The sequence below is a fragment of the Monodon monoceros genome, unplaced genomic scaffold, assembly GCF_005190385.1.
Source record: "Monodon monoceros isolate NGI ecotype Baffin Bay Population unplaced genomic scaffold, NGI_Narwhal_1 Contig4285_ctg1, whole genome shotgun sequence".
In the NCBI taxonomy this organism is placed as follows: Eukaryota; Metazoa; Chordata; class Mammalia; order Artiodactyla; family Monodontidae; genus Monodon; species Monodon monoceros.
Window position 1 is genome coordinate 551,216 of NW_021700178.1, and position 19,029 is coordinate 570,244.

General features: G+C 46.4%; 1 protein-coding gene across 1 annotated transcript in view; it reads left to right on the forward strand.

Moving 5' to 3' along the window:
- Positions 1–19,029, forward strand: part of LOC114884825 (unconventional myosin-Vb) — a 324,223-nt gene that overhangs the window by 218,093 nt on the left and 87,101 nt on the right. The window contains exons 6-9 of the mRNA XM_029204081.1: positions 6,384–6,527; positions 8,085–8,166; positions 13,783–13,890; positions 17,724–17,833. Coding sequence (XP_029059914.1) covers positions 6,384–6,527; positions 8,085–8,166; positions 13,783–13,890; positions 17,724–17,833 — 444 coding nt within the window. The remainder of the gene's footprint in view (positions 1–6,383; positions 6,528–8,084; positions 8,167–13,782; positions 13,891–17,723; positions 17,834–19,029) is intronic.

Genomic DNA, 19,029 nt, shown 5'->3' on the forward strand with positions numbered 1-19,029 from the left:
TTAATAGATGGTTTTACCATAATTTAACTTCCTTTTGTCAGACATTTAGTTGGTAGCCTCTTTGCTCATAGCATTTATTCTAAGCCCCAAGGTGGCGGCCTGGCCATGGCCTGGATTCAGGAGACGATCATGGACTTGAGTCCACACCCCACTGGGCCGTCCACTGCACTTAAATGGAGGCAGCTAAGACAGCACTCTGCGATTAGCATCACGTTTCATCTTAGGTGGGAGTGAGACCAGGATTTCAGCTTTTCCTTTGCCTCTAAGTTTCAAAATTCAGTTCATCTTTTAGGTAGTAAAATTGCAAAGACACAGAGCGCCTCTTCTTCTGGAGGTAAAGTACGTACTTATTCTGGACAAAACAGGGAAGGGAAGAAACCTGTTCGATCTCTGGTGACTGAACACAGTTCTTGTTAGCCAAGAGAGGAATTCAGTGAAGACAGATCACCACATTAAGCAGGTACAAGACACAAGGGGAATTAATTTTTTTCATTTTATTGTTTTGTTGTAATAAAACATACGTAATATAAAATCTATCACCTTAACCACTTCAAGTGTGCAGTTGAGTGGCATTAAGTACGTTCGCAATGTTGTACAACCATCGCCACCATCCATCTCCAGAACTTTTTTTTAATCATCCAAACAGAAACTCTGTACCCGTTCAGCAATAACGTCCTATTCTCCCCTCTACTCAGCCTCTGGTAACCTCTATCCTAATTTCTGTCCCTGTGAATTTGCCTCTTTGGTGTCTGTCATACAAGTGGAGTCGTATGACATCAGTCCTCTTGTGTCAGGCTGATTTCGCTTAGCATAATGTCTCCAAGGTTCATCCATGTTGTAGCATGCATCAGTGCTTTGTGTGTGTTTTTAATGGCTGCATGGCATTTTGTTGCTTGTATGTACCACATTTTGTTTATCCATTCCTGCGCTGAGAGTTGGGTTGTGTCCACCTTTTGGCCAGTGTGAATAACGCTGCTGTGAACATTGGCGGGCACCTGTTTGGGTCACTGCTTTGGGAATGTTTTTTAAATGACCGTGATCTGAAATGATCTAATGTTTTCAGTATCTGTTATAGCTTGAGTAGGCTGGTGGACTGCTGGGGAGGCATGGAAGAAATGTGAGAGCAACATGCACACCCCTAGAGAAGGAGGAGTGTGTACATGAACCAGCCTGTTCTTGCATGATGTCCTGTAAACACATGTTGCAGTGGTTTGAGCTTAAAACATTAAATTTCTAAAGTTGTGCGAATTGGTACTTTGGAAATTATGTGGGTAAGTCCAGAGGGCTCATTCTGTCAAATACAGAGTTTTGTTACCATAGAGACTATCCCTTGAGCTGTTACTGAGTGTTACATTTGAGAGAAATGTTGGACGTGAACATGGGAAGGAAGAATTATTGCCAGGAAGAATTCTAGGTGGAATCAGAGTGTTGCCAAGCAGAGAAAGAGCAGCTTCTGCTCTGCCAAAACCCAACTTTTCACAAGTTCAGAGTCTTACTTGGGCCCTTGTGTCAGGAAGCCCAGTCAGCTTTGTGGCTCCTCAGAGGGTTACAACCAGTGCAAGTCATGTTTTAATCAGGGCACAGCTGATTACTGATGACTCCAGGCCCGTCCCGGGGAAGGTTGGCCCCTCCCAGCGAAGCAATCAGTTATGGTCATGTCATCACCTCATTATTTCTCCAGGCCAGCAGCTGCAGATGCCTCCTAGGGAGTCGGAGAGTTGAGGGCCGTCTGAGGAGGCGGAATTCCCAGTGGGCTGCGCTAAGTGGCAGTTGTTTGAATTAAAGGTGACTTGAGGGTGGATTGGGGTTGGCTGGGGTGGATTGGGATGATTTATTGTCAGCGCCAGAGCTCTCTGGCCCCATTCTGTTTAAGAGCTTGTCAGCATCCTGGGAGTGATTTGTTCACAAGTCTGCACTGATTAAAAAGATATTGCTAGTCAAGAGACTGATTGATAGAGCGGGGACAGAACCCAGGCCCAGCCCAGAGGGGTCACATGGCTTCTTGGGCTGACTGGAGTGTGCAGGCATACAACTCTAGGAGCCCCAGAGACTCCCCTCAACCTGGGAGAAATAAAGGGGACTAGGGGTACAGTGAGCAAAATTGACAGAAACTAAGACCAGTTACTATGTAATTTTCAGGGTTTGACTTTTTTTTTTTAAGCTGAAGAAGCAAGTAGGCCTACAACTATTAACCTATTCATACAAGAATCTGCCCCCAACATACCTTACCTTCTCCTCTTGTTTTCTCTCATGTTTCCACACACTCTAGCCATTCCTCACTTGTTGGGGCTCTCACATACCCCTGTCCCTTTGCCTACACTATATTTATAAATAAAATTCCTTTTCCTTCCCCACTGGTAAAATTCTACTCACCCTTTAAGATCCACTTCATCTTACACTTCTTAAAGCGTTTCCTGTTCTGCCAGCATTGGCTAATTTCTCCCTTCTCTGTTTCCACACTGGTTGATATGCATCTCGGTACTGTATAATCCCAATCATATTGAAATGATTTGTTCTCGTCCATTTTTACTTTACTACATATTTGTATATGTATAAACCAGAAAAAGGTAGTTCTTTTATATCACATACAAATGGTATCATATTCTCTTAACCACTTTGCAACTTGCTTTTCACTGATTGTTTTTTTATTTATCCATGCATCATGCTCTAGTTTAGTTTAACAGCTTTTTAGCATCCCATTTATGAATATTCCACATTTTATTTATCTCTTCCTCCTACTAGTAGACATTTAGATTGTATTTTTTATTATTAAATACAGCCTGCATTAAACGTTCTTTTGCACACCTACTTGTACACTTGTGTGAGTTTCTCTAGGTAATACCTAGAAGTACAGTTGCTGGGTTGTTAGGTCCATATATGTTCAATTTTACTAGATATGCCAAATTCTTCTTAAGAATGGCTGTTGCAGTTTACATTTACATTACAGCAGTGTATGAGAGTTCCTTTTTCCTCACATCCTCCTCATTATTTCATAGTATCAAAGTTATTGCCACTCTGGACTGTCATTTTTGTCTACATTTCTCTGATTTCCACTGAGGTTGGGTATCTTACGTTTATTGGTCATGTGAGTTTCTTCCATGCATTCCCTGCATACAACATTTGTTCGTTTTCCAAATTTTAACTATTTGTATCATAACTGTGTCTTTTGTTGGACTGTGGACTCAGAGTCAAAGCCTTGGCTTTTATCATCTATAACAACTGGATTTGTTTTCCTCATGCATCAAAATGTTTTCTAAGTCAATAAGCAACAACAACAAAAAACCTAGCAAGGGTTTAACAGATAAAGAACAACGTGCAGGTCCTTCACACACGTGTAGAAGTTGGAAGTTCTTCATGCCCAGAGTGGAGTTTATGGGTTTTGGTAGTAATAATACAAGCAACCCCTTTCCTTTGTGGGTACCTTTATATACTTTCAAAGTACTTGTAGATCCATTATATCACTTCTTAAAGCAGCCTAGTGAGGTAAGGAGGGTAGATCTTTCGGCAGTGATCTTTAGAATGTTGACAAGCTTCCCCTAAGCTACCACAAGGAGTGATCTCGGATATGGTAAAGGTTCTTGTTGCCATTTTAGAAATGACAGAATTTGAATTTTTTGAACTTTTGGAATCGAGATTTTTTGTTTGAAACTAGATAATCCTTTAGAATTTTACACAAACTGGCCTTTGCTGGTTGCACCGTCCTGATGTTGTTAACGTGTTCCTTTGGCCTCTGTACATCCTTTGAAAGGGTAGTAAAATTCAGAGGCTTGATTAGGTTTAGGTTTGTTTGTTTGCTTGTTTGTTCTTAACATCCAAGAACCCTTTATTGGTGGTGGTATGTATTCCCGTCAAGACGCACAGAATATTTAGGTGTCTTTTGGTGATGTCAGCAGCCATAGCTTATGCCTAGATCTATTAATTCATCGGGAGTTACAAAATGGTGACGTTCTCATTCTATCTTTCCTCTTGCGTTTATCAGCTGGAATAAGTTTAGGAAGAGAAACTTCTCCTTGCCAGCTAGTTATGCTGATAGAGTTTACACAGGGAAGTTAGGATGGATGTCTGATCCCTTATCTACTGGTTGTCAGAGTAATGAGTTGGTTCCCTGCCATCCTCTGAAAGGCTTTTCTCCCCTTTCTTATGAAAAGGTAAAAGCGAGGATTCATGTCTTTGTCTTTATCCTTTGATTTGACCTGGCTGTTTGAGATGTAAGAAGTTCCCCACATGGGTGGCAGCTCCTGTCTGGTGGTGAGTAGTTTGGAGAGCTGGAAAAGGACTGCGAAACCAAGGGGAATGAACACAGACTCCGGACTCAGTTATATCTGAATTTATATCTTGGTGTTGGCACTTCCCAGCCAAGTGACCCTGGGCACACTGCTTACCCTTTCTGAGCCTAAGTTTTCCCATAGGTATGAGGAAAGTTGATAATGCCTCTCCCCTGGGATTCTTGTCTGGATTCAGGGAAACTAAAGGGAACCCAGCCCAGGACCTAGCTTGTGATGGAGGCCTGGGAAGCCATCATTTTTACCTGCATTTTAGGGAATACAGCCCTCCTTGCCACTTTTCAAACAGAATAGGCTCCCTGAAGTCTGACAGTGGCTTGTCACATGGTGCCTTGAAGGATCAGGGCCCTCTTGGAAGTGGGTGCAGTGAAGCCTCTGCTGAGACGATGAGGTTGGTGGATGCTGAGGGGCATGAGTGACGACATAAACTCCTCGGATTAGTCATCTCTTGACGGTCGTTTCAGCTTAGCCAGACTCCAGCCTCGCCCTGACCTTAGGGGCATGTTCCATGCTCCATGGTTCCCTTCAGAGCAACGCAGTGTACTGGGGTTACACTTTCCCCACTTTCCTGCAGAGGTACACGCTGTATATGTGATGTATAGGTTGCTGTATACACTTTAAACCCTAAACGAAAAAATATGTATTCATGACCCTAACAGGAGATTTTAGGGACCTAAAGAGGCAAGTGACCTTCGAGGACAAGGACTTAAAATTCTTGTTTCACAGGAAAGAAAACCAAAACCCAAGTTCAACTATGCTTCCATTCACTCAGATGCTTTGAATGCCTGCTGTGTGCTGGGCACTGGGGTGAGTGCGGGAGGTCCCATGGGGAAGCACACGTGCGCACCCCGCTCTCACGGAGACAGGGTGGTGTCTCGTGGAGATGGGGGTTAGGGAAACAAGGGGACGTGCAGAGTGAGGCCTGGGAGAGCCCGTGGCGAGGGAGGTCCCCTCGCTTATGAGGCCAGGGTAGGCCTTCCCGAAGAAGCCACATTTGAGCTGAGACCAGAAAGAAGAGGTGGAGGGAGCATGGGCAGAGAGTGTTCCCAGCAGAGGGAACCGTGTCTGTGAAACTTGGGGGGTGGGGGAGGAGGCAGAGAGAACACAGGTCTTTTGAGAAAGAAAAGCAAGTTCAGGATCATAAGAGGCTGGAGACAGAGGGCAAGAGTGATGAGAGGCCAGGCTGGGCTGGGTCCCTCAGGGCCTCCGAAATCGTGATCTGCTTTTAGCCTCTTTGTGCCTCAAATTTCCTGGACAACTGAAAAGTTACAGTGGATATTTTTCAGGTGTCGTAACCACCTGAAAAGTAAACGTGTGAAAGGGGCTTCAGTATTAGTACGTTCATTACCAACCCATCAGCAATGTGATGTTTTATAGAAAGCGAAGAATCACACAGTGAGACCGGTCATTTAGCCACTTGTCTTTTAAATTATTGTCTCGTGTTTTGAACTGTGTCCCTGCTGCCGTGTAAGAAATAATACCAAGAGGTTGATGGCGTCCTGATATGTCCTAGTGATGATGTGTGTGTTGGGGGGAGGGGGGCGTTTGACATTTGGTCTCTTTCTAGGAAGTACCATTTAACAGTTGGGAATGATACTTGACATTTGATCAGTGGAGATCTGATCAAAGTGGATTAAGCCCCAGAAGATTCATTTTTCTCACAGAAAGTCTAGAGCTCTTGGGTGCTGGCATTGATTTAGTGGCTCAAGGATGTCAGAGCAGTGGTTTCTGTGATTCTCTAGACCTTTCCCTCATGGTCCCAAGGTGACTGCTGCAGCTGTAGCCATCACATGCACATTCCAGGTAGGAAAAGGAAGAAGAGAGGAAGGTCAATGGGGTGCACCTTCCAGCTGTTTAGTCCCCTTTAGAGAGACCATCAGTCAACTCTTCACTCTCATTGGCCATCGTTAGGAGTAAGGGAAGCAGGAAAATGAAGTTGTTTTGTTTTCTTTTAGCTCGACCCATTGTCATCCTAATAGTAGAGAGGTTCTAGAAGGAAGGAAGAGGGAGGGAATAGAGGTGCCGCCATGAGCATACAGTCCTGAAATTTAAGAAAACCCGCCATGTTGTGCACACTTTTTGTTTGTTTTTTCTGCACAGGCCATTGGGAATGCTAAAACCACTCGCAATGACAACAGTAGCCGTTTCGGAAAGTACATTCAGATTGGCTTTGACAAGAGGTATCGCATCATTGGGGCCAACATGAGGACCTACCTTTTGGAGAAGTCCAGAGTGGTCTTTCAGGTGAGCCCTGTGACTGGACCTTCTTGTATTTTTTCCCATGGATTTTTACTCGCTCCATGTTCTGCTCCCTATGCCCAAAGAACATCTCATTGTTTGAACCTGGATTTGGAAAGACTTGTTCTTTTGGTTTTCTTTTTTTTTCCATTAAGAAGTATTCATTTATAGGCATCAGACCTGAAAAATTTTTACTCAGTATTGATATGTTTCAGTGAGCATTGTTTTTATTTTTTTATTTTTAAATAAATAAATACCATGCATATACCATGCAAGCACAATATTTATCTATCTATCTATTAATTTATTTATTGGCTGCGCTGGGTCTTTGTCGTGGCACGTAGGCTTCTCTAGTTGTGGCCTGCGGGTTCAGTAGTTGAGGTGTGTGGGCTTAGTTGCCCCGAGGCACGTGGGATCTTAGTTCACTCCCTGACTAGGGAGTGAACCCACGTCCCCTGCATTAAAAGGTGGATTCTTAACCACTGGATCACCAGGGAAGTCCCAGGGCATTGATTTTAGATTCAGTCAACAAACATATATTGTTTGTTATGTGCTAGCCCTGTGCTAGTCACCAGAGATACAGTGAAGAATAAGACTGTTGTGTTCTTTGTGGACCTCGGAGTCTTGTGATCAGGGGAATGTCATATAGGGTCTGTGGATTTCAACTTTCACCAGGAATCTTATTTGGTAAGTTATATTAAAAAACCAAAAAACCTACTTGACCACTTACTTCATTTCCTTTTCAAGTAAATGGAGTTCTCGCTTCTCATGTGACTCAGTTCTTCTTTGCTCGCCTTTTGTTCCCTCCTTCCCAACTACTCTTTGGTCTCTTGGTGACCCTCTTCCTCCTCCACCGTGGCCTTCGGTGGTGGTCGTTGCAGTTCACAACCCCCAGAGCAGTTCTCTCCACCTCCCAGGTTTGGTTGGACTACCCCACATCCTTCATTTCACTGCATCAGAGCAAGCAGCCTGCTGTGCTGGCCGCGGCTCTGGCCTGCCTCCCTGTGGGCTTTCCTCTTCCTTGCTGCCCTTGCTCAGGCCTCCTGAAGCCCCCCGTCCCACCCCACCACCACCACGACCACTCCGCCAGTTTAAGGCAGGTCTGGCCCCATTGTCCCCTGGAAGTCCTGTCTCAGTCGTGGACCTTTCCTGACCGCCCCAGCCTGACATGATGGGCAAGGGCATAGCTTTTACTTAGTTCCAAGCCTCCCAGAGGAGAAAGGGAGCCTGCAGCAGGGAAGTGACGGTCAGCCCACCATGAGCCAGGCAGCTCGGTTATCTGAACAAGAGCTGATCCGCCGAGACGTCACTTGTGGGCTAGCAGTGATGCCCTATAGAGGAGGAAAAAGAAAACCCCTGTGTTCTGCATAAATCAAGAGGTAAAAGTCCTCTGGTTTGCAGAAGGCCCCATAACGGTGAATGAAAAACCTGGAGGTGGGAATTGAAGGCGGCAGAGGCGTGAAGGAAAAGCCTTGACCTCCGTCGCCCTGGAATTAGAATGGGCGAGGGGACAATCTTTGGGGTCCCGGCCCCTAACACTGCTTAACTGTTTTCCTCCCCCAGGCGGATGATGAGAGGAATTACCACATCTTTTACCAGCTCTGCGCGGCTGCCAGTCTTCCGGAATTTAAAGAGCTCGCACTAAGTAAGTAAACGGGCCGCGTGCCCATCCTGGGGCTGGGCTGCTGCTGCCGCAGGTGGCGCATCTGGGGGCTCTGAGGGAGAAGGTGTGCGCGGCTCGGTGACCTCTGTCGCGGGTACTTAGCTCTGCCTCACCTGTGGGCACAGTCCCACCCCTCTGTGAGTTTCATGCCCACAGGAAATGAGAGGATAAGAGAGGCTGGGGGTGGAACAGTGTTTTGCAGAGCACAAGTGAATTGACATGCATTATTATTTTGAAAAATATGTTTTCATTCTAGACACCCTGAGAAATGTGTCTCAACCACGAGGATCTGGAGATTTAGCTAATGCGCATCACTTAATTGTGGTCGACGTGTTTTAAGTCATATTTAAGGACTGAGACAAAGAAAAAGAAGGAAGGGGGTGAGGATAAAGCAGGGGTAACATAGGGTTGGCTCAAGGGGCATGTTGATGAATCCCGGGAGGCCCCACAGAAGGTGAGAGAGGAGCTTAAGGAGTTTAACTGGACCTCTGAGCCTCAGCCGGGCAGCAGTCCTCCAGTTCCTTGCAAGCAGGCGGGCAGCTTGCCCACATCCACCCTGCAGCCTGGAGGCCAGAGCGGAGCAGCCAGAGTGGGGTGCCAGGGGCACGCATCAGCTTTTTGCTGCCATCAGGTAGGAAGACAGCCTTTCAGTGGGTCCCAGTCACCCTCCGTTTCTGTTATTGTTGTCTGCTAAGGTGCCTGGAGACTGTTGACTTGGAGCTAGTGGAGTTGAGAGCCAGGACAGAGCAAGAAGGGCGAGCAGGCTTTAGTTCCTGACACCATTACCGTTGTAGCCCCGCCCCCCGGGCCTGGAGCCTTCCCTGTTCTATGTGCGCAGCCCTATCTTGGAATATTGACTGAGTCCTGCCGCTGAGTCCTCCAAGCCACCTGCTGGTAGGTGCGTGTGGTGAGGGCACGCCTCGGGGCCATGCAGCTCCCCTGTCTCTGGCCTGTCATCTGTATTTTGGGGAGGTGTGCGTAGGTCCAGTACTAGCAGATGGTGTACAGAGCTGGGTGTCTAGACAGAGGTTAATTGGCTTTTGTGCAACTGTAAGAGAAGTAGACTTCTGAGGCTTTACTGTCCCAGAGCCAAATCCTCACCATCTTAAGGACCCATCACCAGATCCAGCTCTGCCCACTCCAGCCTATGCTCCCAGTAGGTAAAATACATCAAGCGGTTCAAACCTTGGTCTGCCCTCCTCACTCTCCACTTTACTTGCATGTGGAGTCTGGCAGCACTCAGAGCCCGTGCCGTGCAGTTTAGCACTGGCTTCTCCGTTCATTCATTAAGCCCCATGCAGGCAAATTAGGCCCTGGGGATGTAGTGTTGAGCCAGATGTGCGTCCTGCCCTTGCTTCGCGCACAGTTACAGTACGGAGTGAGAAGGCTGTGCTAAGGCGAAGCGCAGCTGTGGTGGGTCAGAAGCTGCTCAGGGCAAGTCATGTTAAATGGGGTCCCAAAGGAGGAAGGCTTGGATGATACACATTAGGCTGGCTTCCGTGCTTGCAGGTCTGATTCTCCCCAGTGAAGTCGTAAACTCCTCGGACAAGGAGTGAATGTTACAAGCCTTGTTTGATGGGCACTGCCCTGAGCTGGCAGCTTGGGGCTCTCGTGCTGGCTTACAGTCCCAAGGGACCAGGAAGGCAGGCCACGTTAAGGGCCACTGCCATCCTCCCCGCTCCTTCCACAGGCCCAGCTGGACTTCTCAGGGCCAACCTGCGGGAGTTGAAAACTTTTTTCTTAGGGTCAGTTTTATAGAAAATGAACGAATGCTGGTAAGATCCATCTGGCTGTATTTGGGCTATTTGATCCCAAATGTAACTTTCAGGTAATAGGAAAGAAATCTTCCTCCCCACTCCCCCACTTACAGGAGTGCATTGAGGAGAAAAATGACTTTTCCTTACTCCGTGTTTCAACAAGGTGCAGGCTCCTTGGGCCTCTGGCTGGAGCAGTTGAAAACTACCCGATTGGATCCATTTCTTGCATTCTTACCTGCGTGTGCCCTCTGAGAGCATCTTGGAGTGAAGTGAAGAGCCTTTGATACGCTCTCGTGCTCAGGCATGAGGCTGTCTTCTGCCGTGTGGATGGATGGGCTGTGAGCCCTGAAGCTTGACATTTATAGTTCCACAGATAACCCTGGTTGAATGGATGGAAACATCAAATAAATGAAGGACTAGCCAGCGACTTCTAGTGAATATTCAGACCTGCCTCCCCTCCTTCCCTCTTTTCTTCACCTAAACTGTGCTGTTCAAATGCACAGAAATCTCTGTAAGACCCCTTGGCCCTGCAGGAATTTTGTGCACTTGTCTTGAGAATGAAGTGGACAGATGTGCATACAGCCCCACTTTCCTCTGCCCTGTGGTTGGTGGTCTGTTGCATTAAAATGACCTCGGGATGAGATTTTAAAAAGTAATACAGTGAATAGTGTGTTAGAGTGTGAATAAATGATGGGAAAAAGAGGTATAATGGACCATATTCCCTTAAATGCAGCCTTCACGTAATGAGGAATAAATCCTTTCTTCTTTTTCATTTCCGTAGCTGCATAGATACAGTTTTATAACCACCCTCTCTTGCCTTGCACAAGTCAGAGTACAGCCCCCCCAGGTGAAGTGCAAACCCTGGGCCTTGGCCTTGATGGTCCATTGCTCTAATCACTGGCTTCACGACCCTTCTGTACACTAGTCTGATCCAGTGAGCCAGTTAACAGGGGATTTTGTGATGTATATCTCCTTGGGAATTCTAAGTAAAGAGAGAGACCCAGACTGGAGGACAAGAGACCCCTCTCTGGGATGGGGTGATTGGCTTCATGGGCCTAAAAGGAGAGCTGAGATCCAGGCAGGCAAAGCAAATAGGGGAAGAGTGACTGCATGCTGTTGGGATGTCTGTCTTATCAAGAGGATCTGGGAGTGACGTTAACAGAGGTGATTGTAGCCTCAAAGCAGATGGAAAGGAGATGATGATTTTGATTGGATTCAAATCATTCAGTAGAGAATGCTGTGACTGGCTGGGGTGGCCCCTGCAGTGATGAACCCGAGCAGGAAGAAGTTACTCTGCTGGGCCTGTGAGTTTGGGAACTCAGAGCAGGGAAGGGTGGGGAGGTCTGTTTCACTCAGAACATCAGGCATTGGGGCCCTGGCCTTTGACAATGAAAGGTCTTTGATGCTGAAAATGCCTCCTTCCCTCCAATATGAAAGCTGTGCTCTTTTTGGAGTCTCAGGTGACTCTAATGTATCAACTGATACTTTTGATTATGATGTAGGTTGTATTTATGGCTAAGTCATGGGATGTCATAGATAACCATCTCTATAATTGGGTGATCAAGGAATGGGCTCACAGGCCTGGCCAAACCCTGGGTGAGCCTGGGAAACCCCTTAAAGCCCTATGGTGCTCAGTTCGCCTGTCTGAAAAATGGGAGTAAATATACACTTGGCCCTTCATATCTGCAGGTTCTGCATCTGTGGATTCAACCAACTGAAGTTCGATCCATGGTTGTGGAGGGCTGACTGTACTATACCATTTTATATAAGAGACTTGAGCAGCTGTGAATGTTGGTATCTGTTGGGGGGGGTGTGTGTCCTAGACCCAACTCCCTGTGCATACAGAGGGACGACTGTATTCAGTCGTCTTCATGTGGACACAGTAAAAAAAATCATCAAATGAGGGGTTTTGAAAGGTGAGTGTAAAGGGAAAAAAAGAATTGATGCTTTTATTAAATGCTTGAAGCTGTCACATTACTCTGTACCAGAGCTTCCAGGGTGATTAGACATGGAAGATCCAAATATGCCATCTTCCGCAAAGACCTGATGTGATTTCCTTCATCAGAATTCGCTTCTGCTGTGGCCGTGAGTGAGCTCAGGGCCAAAGCCCTTCGTCTCCCAGTTCAGCTGCCTGCAGTCATCAGAGTGGGTTGAAGTCCCTCCTCCAGGAAGCCTTCCCTCATAAAACATGACCAGTATTCTGCTGTTCATTCCCATGTGCAGTGTTGCCTGTTGGTTGTGTGTGAGACTGGGGTTTGGGGCTGAGTTCTGCCACTTCCTAGCTGGGCCTGGTGTCGTGGACTCGAGCGGTGGGAGGAATTGGTGGAACAGTGCAGTGTGGCTTGGGGCACAGGATCAAGGTGAGAAGTGGGAGAGACCAGGAAGGAGACGTCTGCAGGGCCATTGACGGCATGAACAGGGGTAGAGCTGAGGAATGACAGGAAGGAAGCCGGTGTATCTGGGACATAGAGGTGGGGATGGAAGGACTAGGTATGAGTCTGGAGTAGTCGGAGGTGGCCACTTCACAAAAGGTCCGGGAAGCCCTTCTAGGGCGTTTGACTTTTGCCTTGAGGGCTGTGGAACAGGAGGGTGTCTCCAAAGGGCTTTAAGTAGGGAGTGGTGTGATCAGAGTTACCAGAAGTTTAAAGGAGGATTTAGAAAGGACAGGAGCAGAAGCAGGGAGAAAGGCTTAGAGTCTTTTGCAACAGTCCCCAGACAACAGATGCTGGACAGGTCAGACCCTGGATAGTGGCAGTCAGGATGGAGGAAGGAAAGAGACTCAAGAAATTCTTCGGAGATCAAATCGTGAGGACAAAGTGTTGAAGGAGGGCTGGGAGTTGCAATGAAGCTGCATCTAAGCATGTGTAGCTGAAAGTAAAGAGAGAGACCCAAACTGGAGGACAAGAGACCCATCATAATCACACCCGTATGTGCCCAGGTCAAGAGAAAATCATTTAACTGGTGTTTTCAGGGGAGGAGGGAGAACAGCTAGTGTCCAGTTTTGACATCTTATCAAAATCAAACATTTTACACTTAGAAATGCCAAGCATTGGACAGAATTGTACCACACAAAGGCGTTGTAGTTTGTGGAAAGTTGAAGTGATTTTCAAGGGTGATTCTGATGAGGTACAATTGTTACCTTAAATGCTGGCTCTCAAGCCTTGTAGTTCAGATACTCCCCAGGGCTCGTTGCACTTTTGCCCTCTGCTGAGGGTGGCTCTGAATTCTATGACGGAACCTGGGCCCCTCCTCGCTAGTCATCCCCAGACTGTTAGCAGAGGCCTGACTGAAGAGGAAGTAAGCCAGGGGATGAGAGTCTCAGCCTACATTTGTACACGTGCTTAAATAGCTCAAGGTGCCCCAACGTTTAAAACAAACAAATCGTGTTACTCTGGGCACATCGTTGCCCCTCATGTGTCAAACGAGGTTGTCAGACTAAGATTATTGATGGTCATGGAAGTCTGGTTCTAGGGTGGGTGTACATTTTACTGTGTCTATCAGAGCCTTTTATAAAACAAGTCTGTGGCGAATGCTACTGTAACTTGAACTTGCCGTGACTTTTATGTTCCCTTCTTTTTCACATATCAGTTTTAACACAAATACAACAACAGGTTCTGTCACTGTGTTGTACTTTTCTGTCTTTTGTTACTCAGTTTTCTCTCCCACTTGCCTTTGTCAGTAAAGATGATATTTGAAAGAGTTCCACATCCAGCTGGGAATAAACTCTGGCCCGGGTCAGCTTGCTCAGGGAGTGGACATCCTCGTGGGGCATGGTCTGTGGTGAACCTGGGGATGAAGCGTCCCTCCCATGCCTGATGCCTCACCTCCTTTCCCACCGCAGCCTGTGCCGAGGACTTCTTCTATACGTCACAGGGAGGGGACACGTCCATCGAGGGTGTAGATGATGCTGAGGACTTTGAGAAGACTCGACAAGCCTTCACACTCCTTGGTAAGGAACTTGGGGATGGGGAGGAAGGCCCAGAGGGTTGATCGCGTGGAGAAAAAGCATGGCAGTGTCCCGCTCTGCTTGCCAACCTTCATGAGCTGGTGGGGAAGCCCTCTTGCTCTTGGTGAATATCTTCATACTCTTATTCCATCCCAACCCTTGGGCTCCAAAGCTTATGGCATGGAACTTTGGTGCCCTTTCTTAACAATAGGATTTGAGAGTTGATCTCTGAGGCATTGCCAAGTACTCCTTTTCACTCCCTCAGGGCATTGACACCAATGGATGAAAGCCAAGAAGAGCCGTGTCTTTTTGTGTTGAGGGTTTGAGGCAGTGTGTTCTAGCAGAAGGAACATGCCTTAGGGACCGAAACCACCCATGTTTCACAGTCAGGGTCTCCAAGTGGGAAACAGACTGCAGAGGTCTAGTAGCTCTGCCATACGTGCAGTGCTATTTCTGTTGTTGCTGTTTCCATGTAGAACTTAGCAGTGGAATCTATAAATCAAGATCTCTCTGTCCTTCTGGGTCATATAAGACAGTAGAGCTGGAGAAAACTGCCCCTTTCCCCGGCCAGTTTTGGGGGAAAAGAGCCCCCAAGTGGTAAAGTGGAAGGCAGTCTGTGCTTAACTGGCAAATTGAAGTGGTAAATTCCTGGGACCTGCAGCCAGAAAAGGGGAAGCTTGGGAAGTTAGCCTGAAATCCACAAAGTGGCTCAGGGGGACCTGGTGCTTTTCCCAGCCCTTCCCTGACAGACATTTGGCTTCTGAGTCATGTGACCAACCCAGAGCAGCATTTCTTAGGTTCTTTGGGAATCAGGGAGGTTTCATCCAATGTCCAAATAAAGCATGGCCAAACAGGACGTGCCCGGATCTCCATATGGGGAGAAAGTCAGGACTGCGTGTGCTGAGATCTGAGTGCTGTTCACTTCTCTGGATAACTGGTGGATAGATGTGGTTTGCCTTTTTTTGTACCCATGAGACAGAAACCGCACTGCTTATTCCAAAAGAGAAACATTACTATAATTGTTAACAAGAGCAGTAGTAGATAATTTAACTATAAACAAGAGGATTTCAGGGGTCTAGAAATGGTGGGTGGAAACGAGCTGTCTCGAGGGTGAGGAGGAGCAGCCGGCACAGGAGCTACTGACTAGGAGAGCCCCCATGCCAGGCTGAGATTGCAAACACTCCTGGGAGGATGTGGCTGCCCAAGGTCAGGAAGCCCTCTGGTGGTAAGGGAACCTGCCAGAGGGTGCGGGCCATCCCTGGTCCGTGTAAGCAGCCTGTAGTGCCCTGGGGTGTGGTGGAGCCAGAACTTTTCAGACGCAGCTGCTAATGGGGGAGCGTGGCCTGAAGACACAGCTGGAGCTCACCTGGCGGGTGGCTGGGCTCCCAAGATGAATACTGATGACTGTGGAGGACCAGAGCCAGGAATGGAAATGGCTTCTTGCTGCTCTCGCCTTGTGAAGTCCTTGCAGTGCCCTCTCTTGACCAAGTGTGACATGCCACCCGCAGGCCAAGGGGAAATGTTTACAGGGTCTAGCACCGGTGTGACACAGCAGGGCAAAGAAGGGCAGATTTGAAGCTGATAAACTGGGTACAGGTGTCCCCGAGTTCCCCAGCACCACAGAGCTGTTCTGTTCTCCAGTGCTGGGGTGTAGGTATAGAGGAGACTCGATGTTGAGGAGGATAGCGGTCGGCTAAGAAAGGAGAAGGCCCCTGTAGTGCCGGTGTGAGCAGTAGGCATAAGCTGATCCGAGGAGATGGTTGTTCCCTCCAAGGCCCTAAGGAGACTAGGTACTTTAATTCTCAAAGCAAATGGAATTTTTAAAATTAATTATTTAATAAGCCATTCTTCCCTACTCTTTAATAAACATGTCCATTTTTTAAATTCAGAGGTTGGCAAACTTTTTCTTAAAGGACATGATACTAAATATTTTGGGCCCTCTTGGCTGTACGATTTCTGTAGCAACTACTTAACTTTGCCACTGTAGTGCAAAAGTAACCATAGACAAAATGTAAAAGGAAAGACGTGACTGTTCTAATAAAACTTTATTTACAAAAACAGGCTGTGGGCTACGAGCCTTTCAGATTTAGTGTTTGATTTTTGTTTTGTTTTGTCTTGTTTTGTTGCTTCCTGTAAAGAGGTACTGCTTATTCGGAGAATCCTGTATTAAAAAGGGACTTTCTGGTCAGTATAGCATAGGAATCTTAACTATTGTTAGGATTCAGTAGTCAGTCATCCAATATCTACTACTTAAATTCCTACTATGACAGGGTGGTTAGGTCTTTGGAAATTGACAAAGCATTGGTTCCTAAGAATAAGAGAAGGGGAGAGGAAAGTGATCTATCCCTCTCATCCTGTGATGGGCCCAGTACCCACTTCCTGACTAGTTCTGTGGGACGTATTTGAGAGCACTCTACAGTGCTTTACTCCCTATACAGGTGCATAACCGTCCAGCCTGCTGTATTGTCCTGGGTTTCAGCCTCTGGCTTTAACTGGTCTTTCTTTTGCCACTCGTACTCAGTTACACTCAGGACATGTGCCTAAATTGTTCACCCTCTGGTTGTTCTTTGGATTATTAGTTTAAGTAAAACCAGATGTTTGAACAATGCATGCATTTCTGTAGACATTTGCAAGGACTTCCGTCTGCGTAACAAGTGTCAATACAGTCTTTCTGTCACTCATGTTTCTGAGCACCTACTGTGTGCCAGGCACTGGGGATATAATGATGAAGCAAGAACAGGGATTCGTTGTAATTTTTTTTAAGTTTGTATATTTTGAAGATGTTGTGTAATAAAAATTAAAAAGTAAATCCCTGACCCTATGAAGTTTACACAGTAGTGGTCATCTAACACTGTGAAAGTGTAGCGTTAATTTGTCTAGTTCATGCTTGGGTTGTCCACTTTGTTGATTATCTGAGTAAAGCTTTTAATCCTAACATGACACATCTTTACTCCCATTTATATAGGTGTTACTGACTTTTTTTGTTTTTAAGCCTGAGTAAAATATTACCTTAAAAATAAGTAACTGCATCTGGGGAAGAATTTGGAGAACAACTATATTATCTCTTAAACTGAATGGCAGGTCAACTGGTGTTCATTATATTAGTCTGTAGCCTTTTTTAAAGTCTGAAGTATTTGGTAATTCAAAAAGAAATGGTAATGCCTTAAAGCTAAATATAAATTTTAAGAGAGTATCCATGTCTTTGATAACTTACGTGCATAAGTAATAAAATCGACAGTAGATATCTGCCGTCAGTGGCTCCAGAGTAGGTGTGTGTGTCTGTAACTGACGGAGCATATAGTGTGGTAAGCAACAGCCCCCAGGGGAACAGCCAGGGGCCAGCTGGCCGTCCAGCCCCATAACAGCACCCCCAGGAGAAATTTCTCCTCTTTCTCCGTTGGCACTTCAGATGTGTGTCACAGATGTTTGCAGGATATTATGTTGGGAGAAAAATGACTGCAGATAAATGACCATTCTTATTAAACTCATAAAAACATCCATAAAATGTTGGTTGAAATGAAGTCCAAAATGGGTCTGCTTGATTGCTGCCTCTCCTCTGCTCTTGGAGGAGTGAAAATGGTAGCGTGACCCATCTGGTTTGATCGGGACAATCACCGTGAAGATATTTCTCTTTTAGTCCAAGGAGCCCCTTTGCCCTCTGAGCTGTTACTGTGAGTGGTAATTACTTGGTGAGGAGCCTGGATCATTTTAGGAGTCACTGGCCCAGAAAGGAAAATGAAACATTTTTTCTTAAGTCCTTAAAAAGAGGGGAAAACATCCTTTCTATCCTACCGTGGATACTGAGTGTCATTCATTCATTTTTTTTTTTCCCCCAGGAGTGAGAGAGTCCCATCAGATAAACATTTTTAAGATAATTGCTTCCATCCTACACCTTGGAAATGTGGAGATTCAAGCCGAGCGCGATGGTGAATCCTGTAGTATATCAGTAAGTTGCCCACCAGCACCAGAGATAACATGTACACAATTTACTCTGTTCGTAGAGCTTTATACAACTGAAATACCTTTACGCTTAGAGGGCATTCATAGGTTATTTATTCTTAAGAGGAATGGTTTCTGTTCCCTTCCTGATAATTATTTAAAACAACAAATTCTTTTCAAATCAGCTGCCATCAAGTTTCTGTCACTGAGGGCAGGGAATTTAGTGGTTACTCAATAAATTATTTCTGATGGTTTGATTTCCCAAGTACCCGAGGTCCATGGAATTCTACAGTGTTATCAGCTCATGAGTACTTCCGGTCTGCTTGCAGGGATATGAGGGAGTGTTGGACACTGTCTCCAGGGAGCTTACAATCTAATTGGGTGGACAGGACAGATAACCACAGTTGCCAAGATTTTGACAGTACAAAGGAGAGAATACTGAGACATCTATATGACAGTATTGCAAACTATGAAGTGCTCCGTAAATGTTCTTAATGACTGTTACTTTCTTGGTGCCCAGTGTAGTACCTTATATGTGGTAGATAAAAAATGTCTAAGTGGGTGGGTGGGGGAACACTGCCGGTTACAAGTAGTATAGACAGCATGTTGTGTGCTCTCTGGTATGTGATGGTGTGGGGCTGGGCTAAAAAACTGATATTCTGACCTTGAGTAAGGAATCTGCAATTGTTTCTTTCTTTTAGGCCTCTTTTGTGTCCATTTATGGCCAAGTCCTGGGAGGTACAAAGTACGATTCTTGCTACCAAGGTCTTAGAATTTAAATAACTGGGGAAATACAGAAGACAGTACTACAGAATAGGAATGTGGGCATGTGTCCAGGCCACACACCAGCTGATCCTTTTTCAACTGTGCAGACATTTTTTAACCCAGTTAAACCTGGCCCTGCCTTGAGGGAGAGGAAGTCCTGAATGGTGGTAGCTGGCATTTGGCCGAGCTCATCACCCCCATACACCTACCAGAGAAATAGCCTTGGATTTGGAGCCCCTGGCCCCATCAGGCCTGCCGCCATCCTCCGCACGGAGTCTGCAGCCTCATGAGAGGATCCCCCGCTGGGCCCAGTGTGAAAGCAGGGAATGCTGGAGCTGGGCAGCGCTCGGTGCCCCGGGACATCGGCGTGTGTGTGTGCGCCTGTCTGCGTGTATGTGCCTGTGTGTGTGTGTGTGTGTGTGTGTGTGTGTGTGTGTG